Below are 22,951 nucleotides of genomic sequence, written 5' to 3'. Positions count from 1 at the left end.
TGTAAAATGGGTTTACAGCCTCTATACGAAATAATAAGGCCGAGAATTCTTCAAAGGTAAAGCTGTGTGCCGGCGACCTTTGTAAAATGGGTTTTAAAGCTTTTGACGGCAGATTTCCATAATCCGCTCATGTGGGGTGCGCAGGGGGTATAAATTTCCAATCGATGCCTTGTGGCGCGTACTTTTGGGCAAAATCTGTTGAGTTTTCGTTGAGGAAGGTGACGAACTCTACTTCGGTAGCTCGCTTAGCACCAATGAATGTTGTGCCGTTGTCGCCCTTCATTTGTTTCGGGTACCCTCGACGTCCTACAAACCGGGCGAAGGCAGCGAGAAAAGCCTTACTGGTGAGATCCGAACACAATTCCAGATGGATCGCCTTGGTGGTAAAGCAACCGAAAACGGCCACATAGCCTTTTACGTGCGTTGGAGATCGGAGCATCGAAGCTTTTATTTGAAACGGGCCGGCGAAGTCTACGCCAGTAGTAGCGAAGGGTGCGCGAAAATACATTGTTCGGGGGGTAAAGCTGCCATTATTTGGGATTGCAGACTTTACATTGGAAAATACATTTTTGCAGCTGAGGTTTGAGTCGGCGGGTATAGAATTTCTGCCTCATAGCTTGTTGCAGGAGGTGGACGTCCGCATGGAGGAAGCTCTCATGTAGAAAGCTTATACAGAGGTCAGCAAATCGAGCCTTTTCGTGTAGAATGATGGGATGACATTCACTGTAGGTCAGGTCGGCGTTTACTAATCGTCCGTTGGCACGGATAATCCCGTTTGTGTTCAGGAAGAAGTCAAGTGCCAGTAGCGGACTTCGCTTTCCGATTGGTTTTGAATTTTCGAGGGAAGCTCTTTCGGAAGCGAAGAATCTCGACTGAGTCAAGCTCAGCAGACGGATTTTCGCGCGCATGACGTCGGCGTAAGAGAGGCCGGGATCGTTAGGAGTACGATTGCCTCCTACAGCATTTCTGAGCTGTGTTATAAATTTCAGCACGTACGCTGTTACGTGTAAGGCGCGGGGATAGGAGGAAAACCGTGCTAAGACATCTTCTGACTCTTCCGCTGCATGCAGTGCATCGACTCGGCGAAGTTCGGGGGGTACAATCTTTCTGGCCGTTGGTGTTGGCCAGTCCTCGGGGGTTCGGGAAAGCCACTCTGGACCATTCCACCATAGCGATGAGTTAGCGAGATCGTCGGGGCTACATCCTCTGGTTCCAAGATCCGCGGGGTTGTCTTTGCTTCGCACATGTCGCCAAGGGACATTTCCAACGAGGTCTATAATCTGCGCTGTTATGTTTTCCAAGAGTGGGGTAACTTTTCCAGCCAGGCTAGCACGATTTCAGAATCGGACCACATAATTAATTTTTCTTGACTTAGGCCGAGATGGGGTTGGACTACTGAGACTAATTTTGCTAATAAGAGCCCGCCGCATAGCTCCAGGCGTGGCAGACTAATAGTTTTGAGAGGAGCCACTTTGCCTTTGGACACTATAAGGTGCGAGTGGACCTGAGTACCGACGGTACTTCTTAGGTACAGGGTTGCGCAATAAGCCTTTTCTGAGGGGTCTGTGGAGCTCAACATATTGATCGGGCGTAAAATTCATCCATCGGGGTATATGGGTGGCTGAGATAGAGGGAAGATTTTGAGAGAACTGCGCCCATTTGGCTAGACGGATGGGTTTAACCTCCTCTTCACATTCGGTCCCGTCTAACCACAATTCTTGCATGAGCATCTTCGCTTGGATCATTATGGGCACCACCCTGCGGAATCGAAAAGTTTCGCAATGGAGGAGAGGATTTGCCGCTTCGTGGCTGCAGTGGATGCCGGATTTGAGTCGACGGTATACGAGAATGTATCTGTTAGGGTGTTCCACTGGATGCCCAGGGTCTTGGCGGTGCTAGTATTTTCGAACTCGAGAAAGTTTGTTTTCAGCAGATCAGTTTTCGATATTTTTTGGAGGATGTCGGGATGGTTTGCCGTGATCTTGTTTAGGGGAAAGCCCGCTGAATTGAGAGCGTCTATAGTCTCTGTTAGGGAATGCTCGGCTGATTGGAAATCATGACTGCCAGATAAAATATCGTCAACATATGTCTCGGATTTTAGTATTGGGGCTGCGCGTGGATGGGAACCGGCTATATCTTTCGACAGCTGTGTAGAGTGCGAATAGCCAGGAAAGGCGCACAGTTAACCCCGAAGGTGACCGTTTTTAACTTGTAGTCCTTTATTGGACTGTGTTCGGGGGTTCGGAATAATATCCGTTGGTAGTCTCGGTCATCGGGATGCAAGAGAATTTGGCGGTACATTTTATCGACATCGCCATTGAACATATATTTATATGTTCGCCATTTCAACAACATAAATCGGAGATCGGGTTGGCGGGTTGGTCCGGTACATAAAACATCGTTAAGGGGTGACCGGAACCCGATTTTTTAGAGGCGTTGAATACAACTCTGACTTTTATTGTCTTCTTTTCTGGCCTTACGACTGCATGGTGAGGGAGATAGAATGGGCAGTATTTACCTCGAGATTCTGCTTCGGTGGGACTGCATTCTTCCATGTGGCCTAGGGACAGATATTCTTCGAGTACCTGGTCATATTGCTGCTTGAGATCGCCCCTTTTTGAGAGGGTACGTTCCATACCGTGGAAATGTCGTAGGGCTGCAGCACGGGATTGGCCTAGGTCGATATCGTTCAGGAATGTTGGTTTAAAGGGGAGCCGAACCATATATCGATCGTCATCCATGCGAGTGGTTGTGCTTTGATAAAAGTCTTCGCACATTTTATCTTCTGGGGTTTCCACTCGCACTCTGGGCATTTCTTCGATTTCCCAGAATTGCCTTAGCTGTTCATTCAGCTGGAGATTCGTCACTTCCCACGCTTGAGAGGAGTTTGATCCGACCTTTTCGGGGGTTTGGCCACTTATTATCCAGCCAAATATTGTGTTTTGGGCTAGCAGTGTGGGCGAGATCTTTTCTATGCCATTTAGCATGATTTGAGGGATAAGATCGCTGCCTAATACCAGATCGATTTGGGAAAGGTTCTGAGAATTCTGGTCTGCTAGCTTGAGGTGTGACCATTTACGTATTTGGTCGTTATTCCGCCTCCCATGCCCGATATTTCAAATAGGGAGTGGGTATATGGAAGGCCTAGCCTGATCTGTGCTTTTGCTGAGATGAAGCTACGTTCTGACCCTTGATCCACTAAGGCTCTGAGCCTGAAGTAGTCACCTCGATGTTCTATGGACACTATCGCTGTTAGGAGAATGATTTTGATATCATTTTCTGCATGAAACGATTGGATGCGGGCAGCGTTTGAGGTGGTTGGAAGATCTTCGTTGGGAACTGGGTTGGTAACGTCCTGACTAGTTGCTACTTGGGATGTTGTTTTTCGAGGGCCATTGGTTTGATGAGATACTCCGGTGTCGTGGAGGGTGGAGTTGTGGCGACCTTGGCAGTAGAGGCACGTTCTTGTGCTTGTGCAATCCTTTAAGAGGTGGGTTTGGGACAGGCAGCTTTCGCACAGATTGTTTTCTCTCACGAACATTTTTCGTTCAGGAATTGACAGCTTCTTGTAACGCGAACAGCATATTCTTGCCTTTGAGTCCTCATACGCTAAAGGCAGGCGCGGTTTTTATTGAAAGCTGAGGCCTTAAAGTCTTCGGGAAGGTCGTTGTCATCTGACTATACGACGGCGTCATATGCGCCCTGTACCCTTTCCCAGAACACATCGATATTTTTATCTTTTAGTTTAAGGGATGCCTCGGTGTTATCTTGGATCTCGGTTGTACCGAACCAAGCGCAGTAATCCGAAAAGAGATCCGTTTCGGATATAAATTTATTTTCGACCACGGAAGCCATTCTAAAAAGGACTTGCTTAATTTCACTTTAGCTATTTTGGGAATTTTTGGGGACTGCCTGGTGTTTATTTACGAGAGATTATCAAAGTCAGAAGCTTTCCTATTGGTCCAAATTGGTGTAGACTAGGACCAGTTAGACTGAATTGGGAATAATCTGGGAACAGTTGAACTAAGCTGCAGAATTTACTGCTGGGTATTTCACACAATATAAAAGTGGCAGAATTTGTTGCTGGGTATCGCCAACAATATAAATGTGGGGATATGTATTTCATATTATACCGCAAGGAACACAAGTAAAAACGGCAATGAGATGACTTTGTTTAAGTGTGTGTGGGATTTGCCGGTTTGTAACGCACCGCTTTTGTGTATATGCAAATATGTGGGAGGTCATATACATATATTTTCCTGGCGGGAAAAATTTAATTTTGGCGGGAAAATTTTGTATTTGGAGGGAGCCACCAAAATTTACTCGGGGATATACTTAATATATGTATGCAATTATATTATTAAAAGGCTGATTTCGTGAATGGCGACGAAGGACCACTAGTAAAGTTGGTACGGGTACTATAGCACTCACCTGTTGTCCAGTGGTTTTGCCAATAATGTTGGTGCTGCGAGATGGATATTTCGGTGGCGTGGCGTTGAAGGCGTCCTGCCGGTGATCAAACTTTCCCAATATGGTGGCGCACTTGATCTGAAGATTTTGTGTAGTCGTCGCTTACCAAAGCCCTGATTTGTAAACAACTCAGATGGGTTGGCTCCGATGGTCATGTCTGTTCGTTACAAGCTTCACCGCGAACACTTCTCCGAAAGTGATGGGTAAAATTTTCAGTCAAAGACAGAAAGCCAATAACGATGGTGTATCTATCGTTCTATTGAGCTTGCCACTCCAACGCTCCTGGATCGTATAAAGGTAGTAGGGATTGATACTATCTGGATAGCCCCCGATGTGCAAATGGTTTGATGGTTCGACAATTATCGCACTCAAAGTAGTGCCACCAGCAATAGTATACAGCTTTGCCGCGAGAAAGGCCAAAAAAAGGTGCATGACAATATTTGGTTTTCCAATGATAGGATCGTATAATTCAATTTGATATACAGAACACTTTGCAACTAGGCCAATATCAAGAGCACAAACTTGTTAGAAATAATTAATTTGTGTATAGCAAAGAAATATAATATACAAAAAACAAGCGCTGAGAAGATTCTCGATGATTTATGATTTGCAATTTTTCCACAAAACTCGCAAAATTTGGCAACTGCTATGTTTTGCAAAATTATAATAACAATAGAAGAAAATGATGGCCGCTTTGACAGCTGGCGGTGATGTCAGATCGCCTTACTTTGGATTGCGGCGAATTCGTTTTGGGGGATTTACCGGTGGAGGCTGCCGCACGTCCATGAGGATTCCCAATGGGAAATTGAAGGCTAACTACAATTCATTGATTTTATGGATAAGTCAATATAATACAATTCAATATATTGAATATAATACAAAATACGGGTTATAAATAAATTCATAGATATACGTATGTAAAAGGGACCCATCTCTCCCTACGGGTGACAGCCTACGCCGCGTAAACAAGATTCTCGCGCAAAAATGTCATTTTTTTGAGAATGGATATGTATTATATTATATATATATATTATTATATTATACGTATACACAATTAATAAAGAAAAAAATTCGGTTTTAGTGATTTTTAGCATAGCATCATTATCAGACATGATCGGATGCAAGACCTTCGGAAACCATTTTTAAATGGCAAATTCAAAATCCACTGCGCTAGTACTTTAATATCTAGGTCAATATTCTGTACTTTAATAGCTACGTACAGTCATCTACTGATATTCGTCGCGTAAGGTTGCACGTACAGTGAGTGATCTATATAAGAGGAAAAAGACTCTAAACTTAGTGGACCATGCCTCCACATTCCCACCTCTTAAACCTATAAAAAAGATAACCCTAAATATCTTGTCGCAAGTGCTATTAATTCTAATAAACCCCTTAAAAAATATTCATGCCTTTCAGTGGAAAAAGCACTAAAAAACATTAGTAATGAAATTATTAGCATCTCGCAGCTTAGATACGGCAATTTGTTATTGTTTGTGAAAAACAACGAAATAGCAAAAAAGTTTATAGCTACAACAAATCTTCTTGGAGTGTGCAAAGTTAAAATAGAGCTACACATAAATCTTAATTGTACAGAAGGTACCATTTATGCCCCGTGCCTAAACGACATTCCAGATGAGGAAATAATTTAAAACCTAAAAGACCAAAATCTTGTTGCGCAATATAACTTTAGATAAAAATTTATTAAACTATTTTATGAGCTCGAGGCCTTATCCAAATAAAAAACGCAGTATAAATATTTTATATTTGTATTTTTATTTTATATTCGATATAAGTTCACTATCTGAAATAAAGCCCAGCTCCCCAAACATTAACTCTGAGGATAGAAATGATGATAACCTCATCAACTATAAAAAAGCCAACGCAATTTTTAGAAGAGAGCTCAAAATATCAAAGCATAGAGCGCTCGAAACGCTGACGTTAAATATCAATCCTCATCCCAACAACAAAAAAATTTGGTCTGGCATAAAGAAACTCACCGGGACTCGTACCTCTTCCCACATTCCTTTTATTCAAACTGACCAGGGCCCAATCTACTCCCCGACGAAATATCTAATGACTTTATTTTGCACTGGTCTAAATTTTCCCATCCCGACCACTTAGTCCTAGCTTCAACTACTCGAAACATCAATATTATCTGAAGTTTATGACAACCAAAATCCATCCCCGAACGCCCAAGCAATAGAAGTTCCTATTTCACTGGAGGAATTTGAGACAATTTTAGCCCCAATGACTGGACGATCTCCAGGCATTGACAAAATTTCCTACTCCGTCCTCAAAAACCTTCCCAGTAACCTTAAATTAAGGCTCACAGGCCTTTTAATCAAATTTTAAATAGTGGCATATACCCACAAGACTGGAAGATATCTTCAACTATTCCAATCCCTAAACCCAAAAAACCTTCGTCCATTATATCCAGCTACAGACCCATGTACCTGCTTCCATGCATGTCTAAGGTTATCGCAAATATAATTATGTGGTTCGGTAAAGTAAACAAATTTTTAACTCCTAATCAGTTTGCCTTCCAAAAAGGCTTAGGGGTTACAGAACCTCTTATTTACTTTGAACATTTTGCATCTAATGCCCTGACGTCAAAAAGCCACGTGTCAGTTTTGAGTTTAGATTTCGAGAAGGCCTTCGATAGTGTCTGAGTACATATAGTTCTTAGAGAGTTAAAGCATTGGAAAATCGGTAACAAAATTTATAAAATTGTAAAATCATTCCTAAAAATCGAAAGCTCATAGCAAGAGTCAATAACTTCGAAACAGGTGTACATAACTTGTGCAACGGCATACCGTTACGATCGCATTCAATGAACTGAGTTTAATCCTAAAACGTTTCAATCACGTAGAGCACCTTATCTATGCAGACGACGTACTATTTTTTTTCAAAACTAAAGATTTAAGACAAGTGAAACATATATTTAGCCGCATTCTAAATGACATATGCCATTGGTCCAGTACCTTAGGTGCCAATATTGCGGCTGGTAAATGCTCTACTTTCCACATATGCAGGAAACATAATTGCTCCTTCCCCTCCCTTTCACTTCAGAAATCCCAAATACCCCACTATAATAGTTTAAGATAATAATGTGCTATGTTAGATCAATCTTATTTTCCAAACTAAATAGTTTAAAATTTTTTGTCATCCAAACATTCTTGTGTACATACTAACACTCTCATAAGTATAACAAAAGTTTTGGTTCTCTCAAAAATTTAATAGGGCCTCGCTATATATGACACCTGTGCTCAAACACATTTAAAACTCTTACATGCCCCGTACCACGCGGCAGTAAAAAGAAGTATACGCGCCTTTCCTACATCGCCAGTCAAAGCAGCCTTGGTTGAAGCCGGCCTATAGAGTAATTTCAGCTTTTCAACGACGCCCTCTCACACGTGCACAAGAGCTGGGATTTTGTCTATACTGACGGATCAAACACCGACACACACAGCGTTTGCAGTGACAAACGAATCCGGTGTCACTATCTCTGTCGGCGCCCTGCCCTCATATAGCTCAACATTTACAGCTGAAACTGTTGCATTGCTTGAAGCCGTACGGCACGTCTCTCAGGATAGAAGAAAATACGTCATATGTACTGGTAACAGGTCGGCAATAGAAGGAGGTTTAAATGCGAATAACAATACCCCGATGGTGAACCAGCTACGCGATGCTCTCCTCGATTACACAGATATCATCAAAATCATGTGGCTGTCTGGACATGTCAGTATCCCTGGTAATGAAGCTGCTGACAGAAGAGCAAAAAAGGCCAGCACAGAACCGCTCCATCTATTCGGATACATATTTGATAAAGACATTCGTAGGCATTGTAAAAAACATATGTACGAAAGCTGGATTTCGGATTGAAGCAATTACCAACATAACTATAAAACATATAACCACGAGGGAAAAGGCTCTAAATGTCCTCAAAATGCGTCCTGTAGCAGCATCAAAAACTTTATACGACTTAGGGTAGGTCACACCATAACTACCCAAACCCACTTACTAAAAGGCGTAAACAAACAACCATGCCGCCCACCTCATATACGATTGCCGAGAACTTAGCCATATCCGTACGCCAATATTTGTCAATTCAAACCCTTCTGATCACCTAAAAGATATTAACATCACTACCCTCAATAGTATATTTAAACTTGTTTCAAGCTGTAAGTTAATATTATAAACTCACATATATAACGTATAAGATAAAGGGGCATATTCAGGGTCGAGGTTGGGTGGATACTTGAATTTGGTCGCAGCTTTTTGACAGATATGTCAAGAGGCTGTGGCTAGGTTTAGCTGTCTACTTTTTCGACTATGAATATGCCCTATAGTGTTTAACTCAACTTTTATCCTTAAACTATCTGTAAATATATACATATGTTTCATTATCTACTTATCACATATGAAGGAAGCCGAACGCTTCCATTAGCATAAGTGCAAAAATTATTTATAATTCTTTTTTTGTAAATAAATAAATAAATAAAAAAATCTACGTAAATGTTCTGTCATCCGACGCAAACACATACATTTTATTTTAAGTATGAGACGTCTAAAGTCTAAAGATAGATCACGGTAGCCCTTCTTGATGTATTACCTTCTATTTAGTGAAACTTTAATTTTATTATTATTACTTACTTTCGTCGAAGTTCAGAGTATACGTATACTCCTTAAGGCCATTTTCAATATCCTTGACAGTTTCATTTATTTTTATATTATCTTGTTCCTTTAATGGCTTTTCATCTTTAAGCCATGTAATTTTTGGCTGAGGATCTGCTGTGAATACAATAGGAATTACTAATGAACCTCCTTTATTAATAGTTATGTCATGCAATCCACTTTTGAGTATAGGCTTTCTGTATTCAGCAACACCTGAAATTGTATTAAGTAGTACTGTTATGGTGGTTTTTTTTTTTGGTTAACCTTTTTTCTTTGTTCTACCAGCAAATTTAATTCCTTATTGAAAAGTAGAAAACTTAACTAAAAAAATGTGTAAGCCTTTATAAGCGAATCCTATTAAAATATGCTCAGAACTTAAAGTGAATTTTTTGTCTCGGAGTTAATTTGAAAATTTAGCAAAAGTATATGAATTCAATACCTGGTGAGAAGTTAACTCTAAGAAAAAGTAAATTTTTCGTTCTGCCTAAACCAATGATTTATGTTTTCAATAGCAAAAAAAAATGTAATGAAACATCGAAAATTTGGAAAGTTCTTTAAAGACAATATTTCACGTTCTACATATATAAGGTTAAGTTAGGTAGAACTAGTGGGAACGATACGAGTACTGAGTGAGTACTATCGATACTTTTCCAAAAAATACCCTAGCATTTCGTACTCGATGCTTTTTTCCAAGTGCTGAGTAAGGTATTGATACTTCACTTCCATAGTTTTCCCCAATACTTTGCCAAGTGCCGATGGTCTACACGTTTAAATCAACATAGTTCAAGCTATTAATTAACACCATAAATCTTATCTTAATGTTAATCTAGTCTAATTTAATATAATCTAATCTAATATATATTATAAATGGGAAAGTTTGGATGTTTGCATGTTTGTATGTTTGTATGCTTGTATGTTTGTATGTTTGTCCAGACGTTTGTCTTTGTGACTCAATCACGCAGGAACGGCTGGACGGATTTGGATGAAATTTGGCACACATATAGCCAATAGTCTAGAAGGATCTACTAGCTATATTTTTTGAAAAGGGGGAGGTCCCCGCCCCCTAGGAACAGTTATAATTTAATTATTGTATTTTTTCGTATATATGACTGAATCACGCCAGAACGGCTTCACGGATGATGAAATTTGGAATACAGATAATACTCTACTGGCGAAATTTTTTTCGAACATGGAAAGGGGGCGGAGGTCCCACGACCCCTTCGAATAATTACTTTTTAATAATTTTTACACAGTATAACTTAACGTATACTGACCTTCACCAATATTACAAACTCAATGGGTCAAATAAGTCGAGGGCTTACAAAATGAGCAGTGATACACCCCCCCCCCCCCCCCCCCCCCCCCCTCCCTCAACCTCTCGTGCAAAATCTATAAATCGTTATAACTCAATGTAAATTTTCTCCCAAATCAATAATTTTTGGTATCTGGCTCATACAGATCGAGATCTAAACAATTTTGGAAAAACGATCAGTGGTACTCTCCTCCTCCCGCCATCCGCCCTCTTTCAATTGTTTTTATTAGCACGCTTTTATGAGCTTTACCTGTATGTTTCTTTGTAACTCTTCATTCGCTCCAACGCGCCTGCTGCCTTATTAACATTGATTTATAATTATCGTCACCCTATTTGTAATCCCGTTTGGATCATATCGAGACCCTTCCGGGGTCATTTCTGGACGGTTTTCCGGATCCGTCCAGGATCCCGTCGGGGTAATTTCGGAACTTTTTCTCGACTAAGATGGGATCATTTGGGGACCCTTTCGGCATCATTTCTGGATGGTTTTCGGGATGCGTCCGGGATCCCGTCAAGGTCATTCAGGGATCCCGTCGGGGTCATTTCTGGACTTTTTCTCGACTAATACGGGATCATTTGGGGTAGCTTCCGGCATCATTGCTAGATGGTTTTCGGGATCCGTCCGGGATCCCGTCAGGGTCATTTCGGGACTATTTCGGGATCATTGGGGTACCTTCCGGCTTCATTTCTAGATGGTTTTCTGGATCCGTCCGAGATCCCATCGGGGTAACTTCGGGACTTTTTCTCGACTAATACGGGATCATTTGGGGTAGCTTCCGTCATCATTGCTCGATGGTTTTCGGGATCCGTCCGTGATCCCGTCAGGGTCATTGCGGGACTATTTCGGGATCATTTGGGGTACTTTCCGGCTTCATTTCTAGATGGTTTTCTGGATTCGTCTGGGATACCGTCGGGGTAATATCGGGACTGTTTCTCGACTAATACAGGATCATGGGACGCTTTCGGCATCATTTCTATATGGTTTTGAAGATCCGTCCGGGATCCCGTCGGGCCCATGTCGGGACTATTTCGGGATCATTTGGGATACCTTCCGGCATCATTTCTGGATAGTTTTCGGGATCCATCCGGGATACCGGCGGGGTCATTTCGGGACTTTTTCGGGACTAATACGGGATCATTTTGGGACCCTTCCTGAATCATTTCTGTATGGTTTTCGCGATCCGTCGTGGATCCCCTAGGGACCCTTCCTGGATATTTTCTGGATGGTTCTTGAGAACCGTCCGGGAGCCCGTCAGGGTCATTTCGGAACTTTTTCGGACTATTTCGGGATCATTTTAGTACCCTTCAGGCATCATTTCTTTGTGGTTCTCTGGATAAGTATAGAATCGTATCGTTGTCATTTCGGGTTTTTTGGGACTATTCCGGGAATTTTTGGAGACCATTCCGTGGCATTTCTAGATGGTTTTCGGGATCTGTACGCGATAGCATCGGGGTCATTTCGTGGATTTTTCTGAATAATTTCGGGATCATTTGGGGATCCTATCAGGTTATCAGCTCATTTAGTCCTTTTTTTACTCAATTACAAAAATAAAATGCATTAGACGGAAAAATTTTTTTAAACAGATAATTTGATAAGCAGGTTAACGTGAATAGCCCATATATTTAATTTTCTCCTTGCGGACGGGGCCGCGCGTAAAGGCTAGTATATTATTAATGGCAAAGTTTGGATGTTTGAATGTTTGGATGTTTGTCCAGACGTTTGTCTTTGTGACTCAATCACGCAAGAATGGCTGGACCGATTTGGATGAAATTTGGCACGCATATAGACAATAGTCTAGAAGGATCTACTAGCTATATTTTTTCGTAAAAGGGGGAGGTCCCCGCCCCCTAGGAACAGTTATAATATAATTATTGTATTTTTTCGTTTTTGTGACAGAATCACGTCAGAACGGCTACACGGATTTTGATGAAATTTGGGACACGGACAATAGTCTACTAGCGAAATTTTTTTCGAACATGGAAAGGGGGGGCGGAGGTCCCACGACCCCTTCGAACAATTACTTTTTAATAATTTTTACACATTATAACTTTACTTATACTGGCCTTAACCAATATTACAGCCTCAATGGGTCAAATAAGTCGAAGGTTTACAAAGTGAACAGTGACACCGTCCGGCCCCTCCTCTCCCTTCTCTTCTCCTCTGGTGTAAAAAACTATAAATTGTTATAACACAATATAAATTTTCTACAAAATCAATAGTTTTTGGTATCTGACACATACAATTTTGGAAAAACGATCAGTGGTCCTCTCCTTCTCGTCCCACCATCCGCCCTCCTTCATTTCTTTTTATTAGCACGCTTTTATTAGCTTCACCTGTATGTTTCTATGTAACTCTTCATTCGCTCCCAACGCGCCTGCAGCCTTATTAACATGGTTTTATAATTAGCTTCACCTTATTTGTAATTCCGTTAGGGTAATATCTAAACCCTTCCGGGATCATTTCTGGATGATTTTCGGTATCCGCCGGAGTCATTTCGGGAATTTTTCGGGACTATTTCGGGATCATTTTGGGACCCTTCCGGGATCATTTCTGTATAGTTTTCGGGATCCGTCCGTGATCCCGTCGGAGTGATTTTGGACATTTTCGGGACTATTCCGTGATCATTTGCGTTACTTTGAGAGATAAATTCTTGATGGTTTCCGGGACCACTGAGAGACTTTTCCGTAATCATTTCTGGATGGTTTTCGGGATCCGTCCGGGATTCCGTCGGGGACATTTCGGGTTCATTTGGGGTACCTTCCTTCATCATTTCTAGATGGTTTTCGGGATCCGTCCGGGATCCCGTCTTGGTCATTTCGGAAATTTTTCTCTACTAATACGGGATCATTTGGGGACCCTTTCGGCAACATTTCTGGATGGTTTTCGGGATCCCGACGGGATCATTTCGGGACTATTTCGGAATCATTTGGGGTACCTTCCTTCATCATTTCTATATGGTTTTGGGGATTCGTCCGGGATCCCGTCGGGGTAATTTCGAGACTTTTCGCGACCAACACGGGATCATTTGGGGACCCTTTAGGCATCATTTCTGGATGGTTTTCGGGATCCGTCCGGGATTCCGACAGGGTCATTTCGGGTTTATTAGGTGATCATTTGAGGACCTTTCCGGCATCATTTCTGGATGGTTTTCGGTATCCGTCCGGGATACCGTCGGGGTCATTTCGGGACTTTTGGCAACTAACAAGGGATCATTTGGGGACCCTTTTTGGCATCATTTCTGGATGGTTTTCGGGATCCGTCCGGGATCCCCAAGGGGTCATTTCGGGACTATTTCGGAATCATTTGGGGTATCTTCCTTCATCATTTCTATATGGTTTTGGGGATCCGTCCGGGATCCCGTTAGGGTCATTTCGGGACTTATCGCGACTAACACGGGATAATTTGGGGACCCTTTCGGCATCATTTCTGGATGGTTTTCGGGATCCGTCCGGGATCCCCAAGGGGTCATTTCGGGACTATTTCGGAATCATTTGGGGTACCTTCCTTCATCATTTCTATATGGTTTTAGGGATTCGTCCAAGATCTCGTCGGGGCCATTTCGGGACTTTTCGCGACTAACGCGGGACCATTTGGGGACCCTTTCGGCATCATTTCTGGATGGTTTTCGGGATCCGTCCGGGATTCCGACAGGGTCATTTCGGGTCTATTAGGTGATCATTTGAGGACCTTTCCGGCATCATTTTTGGATGGTTTTCGGTATCCGTCCGGGATACCGTCGGGGTCATTTCGGGACTTTTCGCAACTAACAAGGGATCATTTGGGGACCCTTTTTGGCATCATTTCTGGATGGTTTTCGGGATCCGTCCGGGATCCCCAAGGGGTCATTTCGGGACTATTTCGGAATCATTTGGGGTACTTTCCTTCATCATTTCTATATAGTTTTGTGGATCCGTCCGGGATCCCGTCGGGGTCATTTCGGGACTTTTCGCGACTAACACGGGATCATTTGGGGACCCTTTCGGCATCATTTCTGGATGGTTTTCGGGATCCGTCCGGGATCCCTTCAGGGTCATTTCGGGCCTATTAGGTGATCATTTGAGGACCTTTCCAGCATCATTTCTCGATGGTTTTCGGGATCCGTCCGGGATCCCCAAGGGATCATTTCGGGACTATTTCGGATTCATTTGGGGTACTTTCCTTCATCATTTCTATATAGTTTTGTGGATCCGTCCGGGATCCCGTCGGGGTCATTTCGGGACTTTTCGCGACTAACACGGGATCATTTGGGGACCCTTTCGGCATCATTTCTGGATTGTTTTCGGGATCCGTCCGGGATACCGACGTGGTCATTTCGGGACTTTTCACGACTAATACGAGATCATTTGGGGTCCTTTTCGGCATAATGTCAGGATGATTTCCGGGATCCGCCCGGGATCCCGTCAGGGTCAGTTCGGTACTATTAGGGGATCATTTAGGACCTTTCCGGCATCATATCTGGATGGTTCCCGGTATCCGTCCAGGATCCCGTCGGGGTTATTTCGGGAATTTTTCGGGATCATTTGGGGTCCCTTCCGGCATTATTTCTGGATAGTTTTCGGGATCCGTCCGGGATCCCGTCGGGGTCATTTCAGGACTTTTTCGGGATCATTTGGGGTCCCTTCCGGCATCATTTCGGGATCCGTCCGGAATCCCGTCGGGGTCATTTCGGGACTTTTTCTCGACTAATAGGGGATCATTTCAGATCCCGTCAGGATCATTTCGTGACTTTTCGCGACTAACACGGGATCATTTGGGGACCCTTTCGGCATCATTTCTGGATGGTTTTCGGGATCCGTCCGGGATCCCGACGGGGTCATTTCGGGACTTTTCACGACTAATACGAGATCATTTGGGGTCCTTTTCGGCATAATGTCAGGATGATTTCCGGGATCCGTCCGAGATCCCGTCAGGGTCAGTTCGGTACTATTATGGGATCATTTAGGACCTTTCCGGCATCATATCTGGATGGTTCCAGGTATCCGTCCGGGATCCCGTCGGGGTCATTTCGGGAATTTTTCGGGATCATTTGGGGTCCCTTCCGGCATCATTTCTACAACAACAACAACATGATTTTCGGGATTCGTCCGTGCTCCCGTCGGGGTCATTTCAGGACTTTTTCGGGATCATTTGGGGCACCTTCTGGCATCATTTGTAGATGGTTTTGGAGATCCGTCCGGGATCCCGTCGGGGTTATTTCGGGACTTTTTCGGGCCAATACGGGATCATTTGATCCTTCCGTTATCATTTCTGGATGGATTTCGGAACCTGTACGGGAACCCACCAAGGTAATTTTGGGACTTTTCGGGACTATTTCGGAATCATATGGGGACCCTTTAGGGGTCATTTCGTGACTTTTTCCGTATTATTTCAGGATCATTTGGGGACCCTTCCGGCATCATTTCTTGATGGTTTGCCGGATCCATCAGGGTCATTTCGGGAACATTTTGGGATCATTTGGGGACCCTTCCGAGATCATTTCTGAATCGGTGCGGGATCCCATCCGAACTATTTCGGGATCATTTTCGGACCCTTCCGGAATCATCTCTGTATGGTTTTCGCGATCGGTCGTGGATCCCCTCGTGGTCATTTCGGAACTTTTTCTTGACTATGTCGGGATAATTTAGAGCTCTTCCTGGATATTATCTGGATGGGTTTTGAGCTCCGTCCGGGAGCCCGTCAGGGTCATTTCGGAACTTTTTCGGGACTATTTCGGGATCACTTTGGTACCCTTCAGGGATCATTTCTGTGTGGTTCTCTGGATAAGTCTAGAATCGTGTCGTTGGCATTTCGGGTTTTTTGGGACTATTCCGCGAACTTTTAGAGACCCTTCCGGGGCATTTCTGGACGACTTTCGGGATCCGTCCGCAATAGCGTCGGGGTCACTACGTAGCTTTTTCTGGATAAAATATGGATCATTTGGGGATCCTATCAGGTTACCAGCTCATTTAGTTCTTATTTTACTCAATTACAAAAATAAAATGCATTAGACAGAAAAAAATGTTTAACTTGATAAGCAGGCTAACGTGAATAGCACATATATTTCATTTTCTCCTTGCGGACGGGGCCGCGGGTAAAGGCTAGTATATATTATAAATGGGAAAGTTTGGATGTTTAGATGTTTGGATGTCCAGACGTTTGTCTTTGTGCCTCAATCACGCAAGAACGGCTGCAAGGATTTGGATGAAATTTGGCACACTTATAGCCAATAGTCTAAAAGATCTACTGGCTATATTTTTAAAAAGGGGGGAGGTCCACGCCACCTAGGAACAGTTGTAATTTAATTTTTTTCGTTTTTGTGACTGAATCACGCCAGAACGGCTGCACGGATTTTGATGAAATTTTGGACACAGACAATAGCCTACTAGCGACATTTTTTTTGAACATGGATAGGGGGTAGGGGTCCCACGACCCCTTCGAACAATTACTTTTTAATCATTTATACACATTATAACTTTACGTATTCTGGCCTTCACCAATAGTGAGCAGTGACACCCACCTGGATGGTATTCGGGATGCGTCCGGGATCCCGTCAGGGTAATTTCGGGACTATCTGGGGATCATTTGGGAACCTTTCCGGCATCATTTCTGGATAGTTTCCGGTATTATCACGTCAGGGTCATTCCGGGACTATTAGGGGATCATTTGAGGACCTTTCCGGCATCATATCTGGATAGTTTTCGGGATCCGTCCGGGATCCCGACGGGGTAATTTCGGGGCTGTTTCGGGATCATTTTGGGGTGCCTACCGGCATCATTTCTAGATGGTTTTCGGGATCCGTCCGGGGTCATTTCGGGAAATTTTCAGGATAACTTTGGGTCCCTTCCGGCAACATTACTGGATGTTTTTGGGGATCCGTTCATGATTCCGTCGGGGTAATTTCAGGACTTTTTTGGCATAATTTGGGCTCCCTTCCGGCATCATTTCTGGATGGTTTTCGGGATCCGTCCGGGATCCCGTCGTGGTAATTTCGGGACTATTTCGGGATCATTTGATGTACTTTCCGGCATCATTTCTAGATGGTTTTCAGGATCTTTCCGGGATCCCATCAGAGTCATATCGGGACTTCTTTGGGACTATTTCGGGATCATTTCTGGCTGGTTTTCGCGATCCTTCCGGGATCCCATCGGGGTCATTTCGTACCTTTTTCGGGGTTAATAGGGATCATATGGAGACACCTTAGGGATAATTTCGTGACTTTTTCTGTATTATTTCGGGATCATTTGGGGACCCTTCCGACATAATTTCTCGATGGTTTGCCGGATCCATCAGGGGCATTTCGGGACCATTTGGGGACCCTTCCGATATCATTTCTGGATCCGTCTGGGATGCCGTATGAGTCATTTCGGAATTTTTTTGTTACTTTTTCGGGATAGTTTTGGGACCCTTCCGTGATCATTTCTGGATCCTGGTGTGATCCCATCGGGGTCATTTCCGGACTATTTCGGGATCACTTTGGGACCCTTCCGGAATCATTTCTGTATGGTTTTCGCGTTCCGTCGTGGAACACCTCGGAGTAATTTCGGAACTATTTCTAGAGTATGCCGGTATAATTTAGGGACCCTTCATGGATATTTTCTGCATGTTTTTTGAGATCCGTCCGAAGACCATCAGGGTCGTTTCGGAACCTTTCCGGCACTATTTTGGGATCATTTTGGTACCCTTCAGGGATGATTTCTGTGTAGTTCTCTGGATAAGTCTAGAATCGTGTCGTTGTCATTTGGGGTTTTTGGGACTATTCCTTGGAACTTTTGGAGAGCCTTCCGGGAAAATTCTTGATGGTTTTCGGGATACGTCCGCGATAGCGTCGGGGTCATTTCGTGGCTTTTTCTGGATAGTTTCGGGATCATTTGGGGATCTTATCAGGTTATCAGCTCATCTAGTTCTTTTTTTTACTCAATTACAAAAATAAAATGCATTAGACAGAAAAAAATGTTTAAAAAGATAAGCAGGCTAACGTGAATAGCCCATATATTTTATTTTCTCCTTGCGGACGGGGCCGCGGGTAAAGGCTAGTAATATTATAAATGCGAAAGTTTGGATGTTTGGATTTTTGGAAGTTTGTATGTCCAAACGTTTATCTCTGTGACGCAAGAACGGCTGAACGGATTTGGATGAAATTTGGCACACATATAGCCAATAGTCTAGAAGGATCTACTAGCTATATGTTTTTGAAAAGGGGAGAAGTCTTCGAACAATTACTTTTTAATAATTTTTACACATTATAACTTTACGTATACTGTCATTCAGCAATATTACAAGCTCAATGGGTCAAATAAGTCGAGAGCTTACAAAGTGAGCAGTGACACCCTCCGTCCCCCTGATGCACAATTTATATATTGTTATTACTCAATATGGATTTTCTCCTACATCAATAATTTTTAGTATCTGGCTCATACAGATCGAGCTCTAAACAATTTTGGAAACACGATCAGTGGTGATCTCATCAAGGTTCACACATCAATACCAAACTTGTCATAAAATACGAACGGTGTGCTTGGAAAAACTTTTATTAAAACAAGCCCATCGGTCACGAGTTAAGAAAAAACGTACTTAACAGACTTTTCTCAACGATTGTTCTTAATTTTGAACTTGCTTCGATCGTTTTAGAACGATTTTTTCTCTGAGTGCACTGGTTTTTGCCGTATACTGTTTATTGCTTCCTCATCTGAGCATATGTGGCGAAAACGGGCCGTGCGTTCAACTGTCCGGAATAGGCACATAAACTCCAATTTCCATTTTTCTTCTTTACCAATATTATCTGGGACTCCGAAATGGTTCTATACTTATCTTCTCCAATAGCTAGCCGACCTCTTTATTGATCGCCTCTTGTATGTCAAAGGTATGTGGAAAGGTCGTTTGTGGCTGCATTGGACGTCCTACTAATTTTCCTGAATTAATGCAGCTCTTCGTCTAGAAAAATGTCTATTTATATGGTATCATCAGCTATTGTATCTGTTTCACTTGTAATTTCCTCATGGTTGATGATTGGTTTGGTATGATTCAATATTGACGTGCACGCGCTCACTCTCGCGCTACCGCCTTTACCTTTAGTGTCAAAGAGTGGCCTCCGCAGCTTAAAGTCGTGCTAGCCTCCGCCAGTACATCGGTTCGGATGATAAAGTTATCGACTAGCCCATGTAGGATCTGTTACCTCATTTCTATGTGTTTTATTACCAATTCTCACCTCTTCGTCCATTGCCTTCATTACCGTTGTTGTTCTACTATCGCAACTATCGCGCTATGAAGTTTGGCTAAGCCGTCACACCCTCGACAAAGTGCTTACCCTAGTTAAAGCCTTGAGTAAGCTGCTAGTAACAGCAGATGAAAAATTATGTTTCGGCCAATTGAAGTCAACAACATAATGAAAGTTTCCATACATTGTATATGGTGTCTACAAATGTAGACTACCGTCTGTGAGATGGTGTTTTAGTAGGGCCTGGGGGCCAGGAAATGATTTTATGCACTTAAGCGAATTAGAATAGATAATTAGGAAGTTACTAAAAATCTCGGGCCAGGTTTTTCGAGCTTTTTATTGGACATTTTTTTCCAAATTTTCTACAAATATAGACTACCGAGCACATATGTAAAGCTTAAGTATTGAATTATCACAGAAATATGTTTTATTTTACAATGATATTTGATACACAAAAACTTGGGGTGGTTGCATACCTGCTTTGCAAATTTTTTGTTGAATTTCATCACATCATGACATATCTTTACAAGATAGATATACTAAAAAAAGAGGGACCCATTTCAATATTTATTTACTTTTTTCCGGGATAAAAACTGTCCTAGATGAACGCGTGAATACCCATAGCATTTTCATAACATCACTCATTCATCATTTAAAAACAAATTCCACAAATAAAAGTAAAATCCGGAAATTTTTTTATAAGTTCTAAAATTAAAGGCAAACCTGGACTTTTATTTTTTAAGTACAAAAGTCCGGCTCTATAACTATTGAACAGTTCATCCAAAAAAACTGATTTTTTACCAATGGATTCTAATAAATGTATAGATTTGAAACCTATATGGTTATTTGAAAGTTTTTGTTACTAATACCAGAAATTAGTCAGAGAAAAATTAAAAACAAACTGATATTACTGTACTTATACTTTTCCATAGTAAACCTGCACCTACTTTTCGAATTGATATATTTCCTTGGTACGCCGCTTTCTGTTGAAACGAGAACGATTCTGTGTGCAAAAAAAAATCGTTTCATTTGGACGTCCTGCTCGGTAAATATAAGACCGGACTTTTATTCTGTCCTTAAAAAATAAAAGTCCGGATTTAAATTTTATTTCCGGATATATGATATCAAAGTCCGGGCTTAACAATTTCTTTCGAACAAAATAAAAGTCCAGAAATATATTTTCCTGAAGGACTTTTATTATAAAAAGAATAACAGTTTGGGTCCCTGCAAAAATATATGCAAGGTTGACTATTAGGACGGATAGGCTGGCGGATGCACCGATTAATTGATAAGAAATGCCAATTTTTTTCGGTTGATTTAAATCGGCTATCGAAAAAAATCGTCAGATGCTACCACCTATCAAGTCGAAAGAAGCTACCAAGAATTTCGATTTTTGGAAAGAGAATTTATTACGGAAAACGGTCAATAATGCAATCCCCTTCAGAAAAAACTGTATTACAAAACTACTTTTTGTAATATATTAGTAGTGATACCAATTTTTTAAATGGTAAAAAGTTTTATTGCTTTGATCATTCGTTCAGAATTGGTTTGAAGAACGCCGAACTTCAGAATTTTATTCAAAAATACACTACCTCAAAAACTTCCTATCTGAACATAAATTCAATACATTTTGACATAAGATACGGCGTTTATAAAAAGCATTCTGAAAAAAGGCATTCGATAACTAAATTTTTTGAGACAAGTCCTTAAAAGGGGGATTTTTGAAAAACATTTTGAGATAGGGCGATTTCGAACCGGCAGCCGACAAAGGATGTCTCACTCACAAGTCGTAATGAACTCACAAAAAAAAAAAAAACTGACTCATTGTCTTAGAACTTTATATTTCGGCCTTGACAGAAGAGTTAACGTAGGTGCTGTCTTGCTACACACCAGTTGCCTTTTTTTTAAGTTTTAAGAACGGTTTTTCCATGCATACCATTCGTATTTTATGACCAGTTTGGTATTGATGTGTGAATCGTCTGTGCTCATTTCAAGCACTACTTGGGCTTGATTTAAGATTTTTCGTTCTCACGCTTCGAGAACGGTTTGTGGTCGATTTAACAGCATATGCGTTTTTTTCATATATTTCTGTTATTGAGAAATTTTTCTTATTCGATGATACAATCTGAATATATATTTAAAATATTTTATAACAAGTTTGAGAATTACCTGTGCATATGTGAATGGAACTGAATGAAAAATAATAGTTAAAAAACTATAAGATAAAAAAATTGTTTTAAAAAACTTCATAGTTTGACGGTGATCGAACTCGCGCCACACGATCGAAACTGCAACATCATATCACTGCTTGATAGCTTTTGCCAAATGTTGTATTTAACATTGTAGTGCACACGAATTGTACCGTTTCTTTTTCATGAACTTAATTTAAGAACATCGTTCTCATTAATAAAACATTTGTTCATATTTTAAGACCAGCCATTCTCTTTTCAAGAAAATGGTGTCAGTTCAAGAACAAGGTTGTTGTTTTAAGAACATGTCGTTCGTTTTTCAAGAACAAAAAAGTAAGAACATGAAAAGCTTGAATTGAGTCCGGTGGTGCCGGACCTTTCCGGAATTATTGCTGGATGGGTTTCGGGATCCTTCCGGCATCCCGTAGTGGTATTTTCGGGATCATTTGCGTACCTTTGAGAGATAAATTCTTGACGGTTTCCGGGATCATTACGGGACTTTTTCGGGGTCAATTTGGATCCCTTCCGGCATCATTTCTATATGGTTTTGAGGATCCGTCCGGGATCCCGTCGGGGTCATTTCGGGAATTTTTCTCGACTAATGCGGGATTATTTGGGGACGCTTTCGGCATCATTTCTGGATGGTTTTCGGGATCCGTCCGGGATCCCATCGGGGTCATTTCGGGACTTTATTGGCCTAATTTGGGCTCCCTTCCGGCATCATTTCTGGATGGTTTTCGGGATCCGTCCGGGATCCCGTCGTGGTCATTTCGGGACTATTTCGGGAACATTAGGTGTACCTTCCGGCATCATTTCTAGATGGTTTTCGGGATCTTTCCGGGATCCCGTCAGAGTAATTTCGTGACTTTTCGGGGTCATTTTGGGACCCTTCCGGAATCATTTCTGTATGGTTTTCGCGATCCGTCGTGGATCACCTCGGAGTCATTTCGGAACTTTTTCTAGAATATGCCGGGATAATTTAGGGAACCTTCATGGATATTTTCTGCATGGTTTTTGAGATCCGTCGTGAGCCCATCAGGGTCGTTTCGGAACCTTTCCGGGACTATTTTGGGATCATTTTGGTACCCTTCAGGGATCATTTCTGTGTGGTT

At 42.0% G+C, this 22,951-nt stretch overlaps 1 protein-coding gene across 11 annotated transcripts in view; it reads right to left on the bottom strand.

The window, feature by feature from the left end:
* Nucleotides 1-22,951, bottom strand: part of Obsc (Obscurin) — a 2,548,720-nt gene that overhangs the window by 1,103,269 nt on the left and 1,422,500 nt on the right. For all 11 annotated transcript variants that reach the window (XM_067772951.1, XM_067772955.1, XM_067772952.1 and 8 more), the window contains one exon: nt 9,124-9,357. In XM_067772951.1, the coding sequence (XP_067629052.1) occupies nt 9,124-9,357 (234 nt within the window). The remainder of the gene's footprint in view (nt 1-9,123; nt 9,358-22,951) is intronic.

Source organism: Eurosta solidaginis, chromosome 3, assembly GCF_040869045.1.
Source record: "Eurosta solidaginis isolate ZX-2024a chromosome 3, ASM4086904v1, whole genome shotgun sequence".
Taxonomy (NCBI): Eukaryota; Metazoa; Arthropoda; class Insecta; order Diptera; family Tephritidae; genus Eurosta; species Eurosta solidaginis.
The sequence above is the reverse complement of the archived record's forward strand: the minus strand, read 5'-3'. Positions and strand labels throughout refer to the sequence as shown.